This window comes from Castor canadensis, chromosome 11 (assembly GCF_047511655.1).
Source record: "Castor canadensis chromosome 11, mCasCan1.hap1v2, whole genome shotgun sequence".
Taxonomy (NCBI): domain Eukaryota; kingdom Metazoa; phylum Chordata; class Mammalia; order Rodentia; family Castoridae; genus Castor; species Castor canadensis.
In genome coordinates, this window is record NC_133396.1 from 46,365,980 (window position 1) to 46,380,397 (window position 14,418).

A 14,418-nucleotide genomic window follows, 5' to 3' on the forward strand; every position below is an offset into this window, starting at 1 on the left:
CCACTGAGAAAGGTGGCTTTGTCACTGGAATCTCAGCCACTGTGAAGTAAAACATTGAAACAGAACTGCAAGTGCTAGTCAGATTTGCTTTCCATGCAGTTTAATTACTGGGATTTAAATTAGTGCAAAGACTTTTATTAACTTGTTTCAAATCTCATAGGATTAAAAAGTTTAAAACTGCTTATAATTGGGCCAGTGTGGTGATACACATCTGCAATCCCAGCTACTTGAGAAGTGAAATAAGGAGAACTAGGGTCTGAGGGCAGTCCTGGGTAAAAACATGAGACCCTTTCAGAAGAATAAGCAAAAAAGAGAAAAGAAAAAAAAAAAAAGGAGGGGAGAGGATGTGCTGGGGGTATGGCTCAAGTGACTCAGCACTTGTTTAGAAATCATGAGGAGCTGAGTTCAAACCCCAAGAGCACCAAAATAAATAGATAAAGGTATACTTACATAGGTAAAGAAATGTTTTATTGGCTTATTTTGTTGTTGTTGGGACTGGGGTCTGAACTCAGTGCTTCACACTTGCAAAGCGTGCTCTACTACTTGAGCCACACCTCCAGTTCCACCTATTTTGGAGATGGGGTTCTTAAGAGATATTCATCTGGACTGGCCTCAAACCCTGATCCTCCAAATCTCAGCCTCCCAAGTGGTTTAGGATTACAGGCACAAGGCCACTGGTGCCTGGCTTGAATGAGGTAGTTTTAAAGTTCTCTTGGTAGCAGGATTCAATGTTTGAAATGCTTTAAGTATACTCATATTGTGAAGAAGGTAAAATACAAGTTGCTGAATATGTACATTATTTTTAGGAAAAACTGTGTGTGTGCGTAGCATCTATTTTAGTAAACTTTTCTTCACATCATCTCTGAAATCCAGATTTTTCTTAGTCAATGGTATGTCATGGTACAACCGGCAGCACTATTAGTGTTATGTAAAGTAACAATGTTATCTTGTTTAGATGACACATTTTAGTCAATAAAATAAGGTGGTTTTGTGTTTAAACACACAGGGTCTTGAGCAAAAAGTTCTGAAAGGAGTCTTCAAATCACTAATAATAGTTGCTTCAGGCAGGGAAGAGTAGATATTTCACTATTTACTTACAATGACTGTACTATTTTGACCTTTTTGCATTTAATTTTAACTTCTGTAAAAAATCAAATAGGAAAAACTGCACTTCATATTTTAATCAAACTTAAAAATTGTCTTAAATACTCATGTTTTTGTAGTTAATTTTATACTGAACATTCATAAATTACTGATACTATAAACTGGCAGAATTTTTTCAGAATATAATCAGCCTACACGTTTTAAGATTTATGTTCATTTACTTTGAGCAGTAAATCCCATTTCTCAGAATCTCTCCTAATCAAATAATTCAAATTACAAAAACTACACGGGATATAAATATTTATCTGCAGTGTTAAATATACTAGCAAAATACAATACCTCAGCCAGGGGCTAGTGGCTCACGCTCAGGAGGATCAAGGTTCAAAGTCAATCCCAGGCAAATAGTTCTAGAAACCCCATCTCAAAACTACCCAACACACAAAAAGGGCTGGTGGAATGGCTCAAGTGGTAGAGCACCTACCTAGAAGGTATGAGGCCCAGAGTTCAAACCCCAGTGTAGGTAGGTACTGATGGCTCACGCCTGCATCCTACTTGGGAAGCTGAGATTGGGAGAATCATAGTTCAAGGTCAGCCCAGGCAAACAGTTCAAAAGGACCCCCCTCCAAATCTCCAAAATAACCAGAGCAAAATGTACTGGAGGTGTGAGAAGTACAGCACCTGCTTTGCAAGTTAGAAGTCCTGAGTTCAAATCCTAGTATTAAAAAAAAAAAGGAATTCTTCATTACACAGCTAAGAAAACAGGTCCCAAAGATTAAGTGGCATCTCAAAAAGACAACAGTCAAGAAATAAAACCTAGGCTACAGACTGCCCGTACACATTTGATGACTCCAATTCTAATTCCACATTTCTTGCTCCTCTCCACTGGAAAATATATACAACCTACATATTACTGTCATCTTCATATATGAAAGATAACGCTTATCAGACAAATTAGGCAAAAAGACTGTTCAAAGCAACTTTTATAAAATTAAAATATAAGGAACAGGTAAGACACCTAAAAAACTAGCTAGCATTTGTTGCCCTTAACGCAGAGAAACTAAAGCAGATACCTTAAAGCAACTGAGGCCAATAGGAAAAGGGGAACAGGTACTAGAGAAAAGGTTAGATCAAAAAGAATTAACCTAGAAGGTAACACCCACACACAGGAAATCAATGTGAGTCAATGCCCTGTATAGCTATCCTTATCTCAACCAGCAAAAACCCTTGTTCCTTCCTATTATTGCTTATACTCTCTCTACAACAAAATTAGAAATAAGGGCAAAATAGTTTCTGCTGGGTATTGAGGGGGGGAGAGGGAGGGGGCGGAGTGGGTGGTAAGGGAGGGGGTGGGGGCAGGGGGGAGGAATGAACCAAGCCTTGTGTGCACATATGAATAATAAAAGAAAAAGGAAAAAAAAAAAAAAAAAAAGACTTTTCAAAACACATGCCTCTAACTACAGATCCTCCTGCCTCAGCCCCCTGGGTAGATTACAAGAATGTGCAAACACACCCCAACAAACACAAAAATCTCAACACTTAAAGGGATATGGTTTTCTTCTTCAAGAACTAAGTGCTTGTTCTCACCCTAAGATAAACTCATACATTTCCTAAAAGAGGAATTTTAATACAATTTGTTTAGTCTTCGAAAGAATCTTAAATTCGTTATCCCAACTAGTTTCTTACAGATGTAAAAAAAGCTCTTAGAGCTGGTGGAATGGCTCAAGTGGTAGAACACCTGCCTAGTAAGGGCAAGGCCCTCAGTTCAACTCCCAGCTTTTTTTTTTTTTTTTTGGGGGGGGAGGGGACGAGGAGAAGAAAAAATGTTTAATCCATAATTTTGACCCAAGCTCGAAAATACACAACAAAAAAAAGGGCTGGCAGAATGGTTCAAATGGTAGAGCGCCTGCCCAGTAAGCAAGAGTGAGGCTCTGAGTTCAAACCCCAGTGCCACCATGTATCTGTATCTATATACATAAAATTTCTCCTCTCAGAATTTAAGGGAACACTCCCTTCAAGAGAAGTATTTGGCTGCAATAGAACCTAAAAGGTGAGGCTTCAGTGGAAGAAGTAGAAGCTAAGAGGCACCAGTGGCTCATTTCTATAATCTTAGCTGAGATCAGGCCAGCTGGGGCAAATAGTTCTCGAGACCCCATCTTCAAAATAACCAGAGCAAAATGGGACTGGAATTGTGGCTCAAGAGGTAGAGCACCTGCTTTATAAAGTACAAGCCCAGAGTTCAAAAGAGGTTGGGGAGATACTCTAAAGCACTTGAGTATGGAAATAATAAAAATAAAATCTAAAGTATCTTTTTTTTTTTTGCCATACTGGGGTTCGAACTCAGAGCTTCAGGCTTGCCAGACAGGCACCCTACCAATTGAGCCACACCCCATATCCAGCACACTTTTCGCATACTTTATACAGTAAGAGAAAAAAAAAAATCACTGAAAGAAAAAGTTTTAAAATTTTTCTTTCTGAACACTCATGAAGAAAATTTCCAGAAATAACCAAATGACGTTTAGAAGGATTACACTATGCATTCAAATCTATTAATTTACCTGTTTCCCCAAGTCATTGAAGAACTAAGAAACTCGTCAACAAGGTTTTAGCACTTTTACAGTAACTTTAGAGTTGTTCTGAAAATAATGCATGTTGCACAGACTATTCTATAACCACAAATACCTTTCAATAAACCTACGAAAACAAAATGTCTTAATGAATTTTCTGGTCAAAGAAAACATAGTATTTTCAAAACTTCATAATAATTCTAATACAAGTTTTTACTACCTAATTTAATTTACAATTTAACCTTTCATGGCCAAGTAAACTTATCAATTCCACAAAATCTTTTTTTACATGGTGTCAGGGATGAAACCTTTTGCATAGCATATGCTAGGCAAGGGCTCTACCACTAACCCACAACCCTCAGCCCAATCCCGAAAATTTGCTTTTTGGTTTTTTTTTTTTTTTTTGAGACAGAGTCTCCTACATAGCCCAGGCTGGCCTTGAACTTGAATCTTGCCCTGGTCTTCTTGAGTGCTGGAAAGACAGGTGTGATACCACCAAGCCTGACCCATAAATTCAACACAAAGGTGTTCAGAACAATCATTCTAAGGTCCTAACATGTCCTCAAATGAGTAACCACCAGGGATGAAGTATTAACCAATAGCTTTCTGTTAATCAGAACTCATTCAATCCAAAATTTAAACCAAGTCTCTACAAAACTGGTCTGCTATACCACTGTTTTCCTAGTCAGTAGTATCAGCCTGCAAATTTACTAACATTTCAGTTTTTCACACTATGGAACCTTTCATCCAAAAACCATACACAAAAAGTGTTGTATTTGTTAAGGAGATATAATCTCATGAATATTAGTCCGGAATTAACAGAAAAATGAACCACAGACCAGTTCAAAAGTATTGAGAATAAACAAATTGGACAACCTTTACTTTTTGCTATGCAAATTTTCTTCATTGTAGGATTAGAAATTTTATTTGGAGCTAGGCATGGTGACACACAACTGTGATGCCAGCACTCAAGAGGTTGGGGCAGGAAATGGCAAGTTCAAGGCTACACAGTGAATTAAAGGACAGCCTGGGCAAGAAAAAGGAAAAACCCTGTCTCCAAAAAACAAGTTTATTTTGAGCAGGCTGAGGTTGGTTATAATTCAGTGGCAGAACACCTAGCAGGTGTGAGTGAGGCTCTGGGCTAAATCTCCAGCACCAAAAAAACAAAACAAAACAAACACCCCAACACTTTAACTTTAAGACTATTTCTTTGGGCAAATATTACTTCTGAAGAGCATACTTGCTAAGAATAACTCAAAAAAAGGTAAGATATTTTCTACTAATATGATCCTAATAGATCAGCAGCAAAAACCATTACTTGACTTTTCACACTAAATATTTCACCACAATGCAACATTGTGCAAACCCACAACTTCCTAACAGCCCTATAAATTTACGAAGCAGACAATCCCTATTGTATAAATGAGGAATCCAGTAAATCCAAGGACTTTGCATTATTCCCCACAGGCCAAAATACAAATAGTTGCAACTCTTATCCATAGTGTTTAATGTCTCCTCAAATTTTGTGTATAAATGAAGTTAAATTTATTTCACATGGCTTTAACTTCATAAAATCCTGACTTGAATTCAGGATTCAAGTCCTGCTCAATTCAAGATTAAATGTCAAAAACATAAACCAGAGGCTAGAGATGTAATTCAGTGGAAGAGTACTTGCCTAGGATGCAGAAGTTCTGGATGCAATCCCAGAACTATTTAAAAAATAAGCCAGGATTACAATCATATTTTCTCAACCATACGGTCCAGGTTCAGGATTCCAAATGTAACAGTCACAACAAGCTATAGGTCAGACTTTTCAAAAGTCTATGTCAGGCAAAAGTTGTCAGCTTAGGACACTGTTTACAACACCTAGGTCTGTTTAAATTTTTAAATCCAGAAGTAGCTCAAAGTAGATGTAACAAAATCAGCATACTTGGCTTTAACACCACCAGCGGACTAACTAGTTAGTATGCCAGCAAGCTCTATTTTCAGCACCTATCATATCCTTGACTTTTCATATTCCCCTTTTGGAGAGTGAGGAAACTAAGACAAGGAAAGCTTTCGCTTTTCCTGATTTATCTTAATCCTAACTTCATTTGAAATTAATTTTTTTTTTGGTGATTCTGGGGTTTGAACTCAATGATTGACAAAGCCAAGGAAACTTTTTTATGACTGTATATGAGAAAAAAGCCAGGCATGGTGGCCCACACCAGTAATCCCTGCACTGAGGAAGCTGAGACAGGTGGCTCATGCCTGCAATCCTAGCTACTTGGGAGGCAAATGTCAGGATTATTCTTGGTTCAAGGTAACCAGAGTAAAAAAACCCACAAAACCTGAGAATTTATCTCAATACCCAACATACTCAACCAGTGAGCCAGGCACTGGTGGCTCACACCTGTAATCCCAGCTACTCAGGAGGGAGCGATCAGGAGGATAACGGTTCAACTGGGCAAGTAATTTGTGAGACCCTGTTTAGAAAAAAATCCTTCACAGAACAGGGCTGGTGAAGTGTCTCAAGGTGTTAAGCCCTGAGTTCAAGCACTAGTACCACAAAGAAAAAAAAAATACTCAACACAAAAAAGGGCTGATGGGGTGGCTTAAGTAGTAGACCACCTGCCTATTAAGTATGAGGCCCTGATTTCAAACTCCAATTCCACCCCCCTCCCAAAAAAAAGACAAATACATATGTAAGACCCTATCTCAAAAAAAATTCATCACGAAAAGAGCTAGTGGAGCGGCTCAAGGTATAGGCCCCAGTACAGAAAAGATGTCAGTATGAGCTTAGAGCAAGTTTGTTGTCTAGGACAGTTTCTACCACCTATTCTGGTAGGTGGTACTCATTTATAAATGAGGATCCCTTCTCACGGTGCCTTGATATGGATGATTAATTATAATGGCCCTTTAAAATTGTTGTTAGATGTGATTAAGCAAAACCAAGGAGTTCAAACTACAAGTTATGTCAGCAACTGGATTGTCAATTTGGATAATTAGTATTTAACTATAATAAACTACATTCACTGACCATTTGAAAAACAGCTGTGCCAGATGTGATGGCTCAGGCCTGTTAATCCTAGCTACTTGGGACACTGAGAGCAGGAGAATTGAGGTTTGAGGCCAGCCTTAGCAAACAGACTCCATTTCCAAAATAACCAGAGCAAAATGAGTTGTGCCTCAAGCTCCCTGCTTTGCAAGTGTGAAGCCCTGAGTTCAAAACCCACTCCCACCAAAAAAAAAAAACAAAAAAGGGGAGAGGAGACTAGCAAAATGATTTAAGAGGACTGCATAGTAAACACTAGGCCCTGAGTTCAACTCCACAGTACAAAAAAAAAAAAAAACCTCAAACTATTTTAAGTAATCACTAAAGAAACAAGCATATTCCCCCTCCCCCCAGAGGCATCACCTTACTAAGTTACAGACAGGTCTTTTGTAAGTAGCTAAGAGTACTAGTCCAAAGGTCAGCACACAGACAAGTTCTGGCTTTATACTTTAATAGTTGACTTGCCATGGGTGGGGAGGGAATCACTACATTTTCTTTCTCTATCAAACAGTCTTACTAAAATATCCCAGACTGGCCTCCAACAAAGGATGCTCCAGCCTCCACCCAAATTTTGGGATTACAAGCATGTACCATCATACCCAACACTATACCATCTCAAATTCACCTTCTTGTACCGCTATTATACATTGTCATATGAAGCAAAAATTCTTGTGAAAATGTGTTGCTGGGCAAGGTGGTACAACATACCTGTAATTCCAACACTCTGGAAGCTGGGGCAGCAGGATCACAGGATCAAGGCCAGCCTGAGCCTATCTCAAAAAAATAAATAATAAAGGGCTGGCAGAGTAGCCAAGTGGCAGAATACCTTCATAGCAAGCTCCAGGCCTTGAGTTCAACCCTCAGTACCGCCAAAAAAAATTAAAAATTAAAAGAAAATGATGTGTTAATTGTGAATCCTATATAAACATATCTAATATGTATAATGTAAAGTTCTGAAATTTAGCCTAATGCCTGGTATTACTGTTTGTATATACCTAAGTAGTTCTCTTGAAATATAAAGGGTTAAAACAAAAAAATCCTGCAAGATCAGTCTTACATTTTTTTAAAAACTCATGCTTCAGATCACCTGAGAACATTTAAAAGGAACTTAAAAATTAGGTAATTTACCGGTTGAAATTTCACTTGAAATACCCAATTAAAGTTAAGATTTTTTTTGTTTGTTTTTACGGTGCTGGGGCTTGAAGTCGGGGCTACACCTTGAGCCACTTCACCAGCCCTTTTTTGTGATAGGTTTTTTTGAGATAGGGTCTTACAAATTGTTTGCCCAGGCTGGCTTCCAACCAGAGATCCTCCTGATCTCTGCCTTCTGAGTAGCTAGGATTACAGGTGTGAGCTCACACTCAGTTTTTATTGTTTGAGATGAGTCTCTTGAACTTTTTGTCTGGGCTGGCCTCAAATTGCTTCCCTCCAGATCTTATCCTCAGTAGCTAGGATTACAGGTATTAAGATTAAGCACCAATTCTGGCAGTAATTTACCTGTTGCTATTTCAGTTAATGGGGAATACTGAATAAATTGTAATTTTCTTATACCTAACCACCTAAGCAGAACTGGGTAACGCAAGGGTTTGTTGTTGTTATAATTGTTTTGGTGGTACTGCAGGTTGAACTTCGGGCCTCATGCTTACAAGCACTCTATCTCTTAAGCCATCCCCCAGTCCAGTGCAAGTTTTAAAAATCCCTTTTACATGAAACTGTACATCTAGAAGGAATGCTTCTCTCTGTACTTTATATTTTGTATATTTTCGTACAGTGTCATGCATATTTCATTCTATTCTGTTTTCTTACACAACTTTGAAAATATAATGAAATCATGAGTCACTGTAATTTGGGGTGATGGGTAAATTCTTACTATAGTGGACATTTTCTAAGCACTTCACCTTTATATAAATAAAGTCTGAGTTTGAACGCTGGTATGTAATAAACTAAATAAATCATGGAGTACATGCAAGCAAACCCACTGAAAATAATCCATATAGCTGGGTCAGGTAGCAAATGTGTGTAATCCCAGCTATTCGGGGGGCTGAGGTGGGAAGATGTAAAGAGGTGCATCTGGGTAGTTTAAGAAGACCCTGCTTCAAAAAAATAAAGTGATCTGGCCTTTTTTTGGGAGGGGTAGTACTTGGATTTGTACTTGGATTTATTTATTCTGCGGTACTGGGGTTTGAACTCAGGGCCTACACTTTGAGGCAGTCCACCAGCCCTTTTAGTGATGGGTTTTTTTCAAGATAGGGTCTTGCAAACTGTCTGCCTGGGCTGGCTTTGAAATGTGAGCCTCCAGATTTCTGTCTCCTGAATAGCTAGGATTGCAGGTATGAGCCACTGGCACCTGGCTTGTACTTGGATTTGAACTCAGAATCTCGAACTTGCTAGGTAGGTGGCTGTAACACCTGAACCAGCTCTGAAAGTGTCTTAATGAAATCCTTTTTTGTACCATCAATAATCCTAGCTATTCCAGAGGCAGAAATCAGGAGGATCATGGCTCAAAGCAAATAGTTCTCAAGACTATCTCAAAAAAAACTCAACACAAAAATAGGCTAGTGGAGTGGCTCAAGGTGTAGGCTCCCTCTCCCCCAGTCCCCCCCCCCAAAAAAAGAAAGAAAAACTGAGTGTGGTGGCATGCACCTGTCACAACCTAGCATATCAACTATTCAGGAAGCAAGTACATAGATGATCATGGTCTAGGCAAATGCCAGACCCTATATGAAAAATAATGAAAGCAGGGCTGGAGTGCTGTTCAAAGAGTAGAGTGAAGCCCTGAGTTCAAACTCCACAGGTCCCAAAAAAAATAACTGGTACTTAATCTAAGTGCTTTCAAATTCAGTAGTAAAGCTAACTTCTGGTCTACTTTTTCCATAACAAGACATGCAATAAGGAAGTAATTCAAAACATGCTCACCAGGCTTCACTAACCACCAGAACAAACTAGAGATGAGGCTTTGATGGTTTAAAAAGGACAGCTTTCAAGGAGTGAAAGAAGCAGCATCCCTGGTATTGATGTATTCAGAGTAAACCAAAAGTGAGCATGAAAACCTTACCCTCTTTGAAAGACAGAATGCTTTAACAAGAAAAAAAACCGGAGAGTGCCTGCTTTGCAAACACAAAGCCCCAAATTCAATTGTCAGTTCCACCCTGGAAAAAAAAAAAAATTAACCCACACCTTGACTGAGGTAGTAGAGCATCTGCCTTGGAACTTGAGGCCCCAAATTCAAACCCCAGTACTGCCAAAAATAAATAAAACAACAAAAAAAAAATACTTTACCCCCACTTCCCATAGAGCTAATCTTGAGAGGGTGAAGGGATGAAGATGAGAGACAAAAACGGTACTACCATACAAGCCCAAACATAGTATATGCTGACATTTATGCTAACCAAAAACATTGGAAAAAATTCATTTTTCCCTTTCTATAGTCCCTAGTTTTCTATACTAACATGACTCATATATATGAGAAGGTTAAGACTTAGTTCAAGAATACTAAGAGTTCATGGACTTGCTTAATATGGCTACAAATACATAAAAACTATTTCTTAGACCATCAACTTGTTAAATGAATGAGATGCTAGATCTCACTAAGGTTGAGTCCTAACCCAAAACTTCAGTTTTCTTATATTGGAACTCAAAAAACTGTCCTGTTCCTTAACACAGCGTGGCTCTTGCTCCAGTACCAGTAAATGATCTATATAAATTGATTTCAATGCTTGAAGGTAGTTAAATGAGGCAAAAGTTTAGGCACTAGTTTCCACATTAGTGGCTAATAAATAAAAATGCAGGGAAAAAAAAAAGACAAGTCTAAGGCAGTAACAAAGAAGACTAGTTCATTTGGAAGCCTACATTTATCTCAAGTACCCAAAATCCAAATCATTCCAATGTGCTGTCACTCCCCACACCTGAGAAATTTTATATGACTAATATTACAGAATCACTTTTTTGTCACCACAAAACTGAACTATTGTACTTAATAAAGGAGAGAACACAGAGGCTGATTTCTTCCCATTTGGTTCCCTTCTGCCCTCTTCCTCTGAACCCCATAGTCACTGGATACTCTTCCTCAACCTTGCAGATCCTATTCCCACCCCTCCCATTCAGATCCTGTAGAGGATACACACACTGGAACCATGCGGCTTTATCTACCTACAGTCTTATGTTGAATAACCAGAGTTTTGGTCAAAAATCCCCAGCACTCAAATCCCAAATATGATTATCACTAACCTGTCATTTATTTGGGCCCTACAACTGTAGGCTTTCAAACTGGTTGTAAAACTTAGTTCACTTTTTTTGAAGAGCATCCCCCACACGCCATTTTTGGTTATCATAGCAAGTCTACTCATAATCTATCCCCACAAAACAGAACACATTCAAACATAATTTCAGATCATCCCACGGGCACTAGATTAAGAGTGAATTTATCTGGAGAATGAGGAGAGGAAGACTTTCATTACAAGCACACTTACATTTGTTTGATTTTTAAACATACTGAAATTAAGACAAAGCCGACCTTGAGCTGTACTTCCCCATCTTATTCCCCTCCCCCTCTCAACTGGGTATTTGTTCAACACAAACAGCAATTTAAAAATCTGCAAAACGAAATTTAGCTCAGTATCCTTCTTAAATTTGAATTTCTACATGGGTACTGGTTGCTCACAGCTGTAATCCTGGCTACTTGGGAGGATGAGACTGGGAAGATCATGGTTCCAGGCCAGCCCTGGCGGGAGACCCTATCTCCAAAATAACCAGAGCAAAAAATGGACTAGGAGAGGCTAAAGCGGTAGAGTGCTAAGCCCTATTTCAAACCCCAGGCCCACCCACCCCCCAAAAAATATTTCTCAGGCCTTTTCTCTTACTTTTGAAATCCCTGAATGCTAACTTCGAATGATAGCCCTGAAGCTATTCACATGACCAAGGGGGCACCCAAGGGCCCTACATGTTTTGAAAAATTAAATGCCTGAAGTAAGAAAAATCTAAGGATCAACATCACTTGTATCCAACCAGAACTCATCCCACCCTACCCCAAAAAAGCATTAAAACCACAGGAACCACATGTGATGTTTCACTTTTTAAACAGTAAACGTTGGAGTGACAAATGTTTTAGGTCCAAAGTGGGGGAGTGGGAGTGGTTAAAAAAATAGACTGCCTATGACTGACTAGAAAGACACAGTGGACTAAACTCTGATGTAGCTCAGTGGTAGAGCATTTGTCTAGCATGCGACAGGCCCTGGGTTCATCCTAGCACCAAGGACCTGGATTCATCCCTAGCACCAAAAAAAAAAAAAGAGGACCATTAAAATTTGCACATAAAGCCAGGCGTGGTGGCTTCTGTACCTAGCTACGTGGGAGGCTGAGATCGGGAGGATGGCAGTTCGAGGCCAGCCAAAATATCCAGAGGAAAATGGACTGGAGGTGTGGCTCAAGCAGTAGAGCGCCAGCTTTGTGGGGGTGGAGCCCCAGTTCAAATCCCAGTTACCACACACACACACACAAAACTGTATGTAAAACCGTTTACTTAAAATGGAAAAAAAGAAATAGTATGTAAAACAGAATCCCAAAGTCCTATGCCTGATTCGAGTATCTTCAATAGGTTAAGATCCCCAAATGAAGTAAGGACGCGCATTCCAAGCCTGGGTAGTCAGCCAAAGTACACTTACTAAAAAAAGTACAGTTACAGTTATTTGAAATAATTTTATTCTCCGACAGGTCTTTCCATATGTCATAATGGTGCGGAAAAAAAGGAAAAGTCCTCATTTTTACAAAAGGGAAGACTAAGGCACAAAAGTCGTGGTTTCCGTGTCTCCAGTTCTAGATTCTAGCCACCAGAAGCCAGAGAAAGACTGCAGGAACTTCGGGCTCTCCAGATAAGTCCGAGAACAGGGAGTGTGAGTGGGGTTTTCCTGCACCTGCCCACAAGAAGGCGAGGATGAAAAGCCCCCAAACCTTGACGCCCAGGTGCGCCAGCCCACGCGAAGAAATCCGATCGCAGCATCTCAGCGTGCCTCCACCCGAGGAGGATCCGCAGTGATTTCCACTCTCCTCCCCTCCCCCCATTTCATCCCACCCTGCCCCCCACAAGCCCGCAGACGCCCGCCGCTCGGAAGGGTTCTCCTTTGTGAGACTCCACAGCCGCCGCCCCATACCCGGCCTCCGGGGAAAAGCCACCGCCCCCACCCGCCATGTTTCCCTGAAAGGCGCCCGCGCTACAGCTCCCGGTCCCCTCGCCCTCCCATGTGGCCGGTGTCTCTTCCTCCATCACCCCACCCAATTCGTCTCAACATCCCAAGACTATCCCAAAGTTCCCCGGGGAAATCTGCTCGCCTAGAGACTACACCCGCCATCTCCTCCCCCTCCCCCGCCCAGGGACTCGCCCTCCCCCCCCCAGCCGCCATTTTACAACCAACTCCTCCACGCTTATGGCCTCGGCCTCCCGGCTCACGGTTGTCTGCAGCTAAGGACACCGAAGGGGTCAAACTGCTGGACCTGAAGACTCCCATTGCTCCAGGAGCCCACACGCCTTTTCCTACTTCCCGAATCCACATCCCCGGGCCAGGCTCGGCGACGATGCCGCCATTTTGTCTCCCGTTCCCGGTCTCTGTGGGCGGCGGCAGAGGGTCCGAGAATTCCAGCCCCCCATTGCCCCCCCAACTCACCGTCGTATCGCTCAGCCTGTTCGGCCAGCTTCGCCTGGTACACCAGATCCTCCCGATCATCCATAGCGGCAGCGGCTCCGGCAGGGTCTGCGCGACGGATGGAAGCGGATAGCGTCTCCGACTCTTTCAGCCTCTCGCTCCGCGTCCGGGCAGCAAAAATGGCGGCGCCTCAATCCGGGACTTCCGCCTGCGCACGCGGACAACTGCTCAGCTCTATGGCAACCGCTCCCTGGCAACTGGCGCGGGAGGCGGGTCCTGGAGCTCCGCTCCTGAAGAGGCTGTAACCTGGGAGACTCCGCTCCTCGGTCCGCTCAGCCGGCGCCGTAGCGCCGAGGCGGGAACTGCGACTGCGCACAGGGAGAGCGGTCCGGAGGGAAGGGGACTGCGCACAAGGTCGGCCTGGGTTGTCCCGTGAGAGGACGAACCCGACAGCCAGGCCATGACCAGGAGCCCATGACTGACCTGGGGGAAGAGAAAGCGAGAGGCTATGATGGTTTTTTGTAATGGCGGGCCTTCCGCGCTGAAATCAACGTGTTCTGCCCTACCTTGCCCATTTTCTTATCCAAGCCCAATCCTGGGCCTTTCTCAGACCCCTTTAGCCCGGAACTAAAGAATTTTTAGACCCCTATAAACGAAATAAAGAATTGGGACCTGCTGTAGTTGGAAGGGAACGAGGAGCCTCCAGTTTTCCCACCTCAACTTTTCTCTAACACTGTAATCTTTAGCTTTTCCACTTTTAAGCCCATCATGGATAGGAGCAAGGAATTTGTTAAAAGGAGACGGAGATCAGGAGGATGGTGGTTCAAAGCCAGCCCAGGAAAAATGTTCACGAGACCCTGTCTTGAAAACACCCATCACAAAAAAGGGCTGGCAGAGTGGTGCAAGCTGTAAGAGCGCCTGCCTAACAAGCCTTAGGCCCTGAGTTCAAACCCCACTGTCGCCAAAAAAAAAAAAAAAGTTTATGACTGAGCGTATGGCTGAAGTAGTAGAGTGCCCTCATAAAACAAGGCGCTGAGTTCAAACCCCAGGACCAGAGAAAAAGAAGCTACCTGGTCTACAG

The 14,418-nt window shown here is 41.7% G+C and overlaps 1 protein-coding gene across 1 annotated transcript in view; it reads right to left on the reverse strand.

Annotated features, from left to right (window-relative positions):
* Positions 1 to 13,542, reverse strand: part of Ywhae (tyrosine 3-monooxygenase/tryptophan 5-monooxygenase activation protein epsilon) — a 36,136-nt gene extending 22,594 nt beyond the window's left edge. Inside the window, exon 1 of the mRNA XM_020157925.2 lies at positions 13,359 to 13,542. Coding sequence (XP_020013514.1) covers positions 13,359 to 13,422 — 64 coding nt within the window. The 5' untranslated portion in view covers positions 13,423 to 13,542. The remainder of the gene's footprint in view (positions 1 to 13,358) is intronic.
* Positions 13,543 to 14,418: the final 876 nt, after the last annotated feature.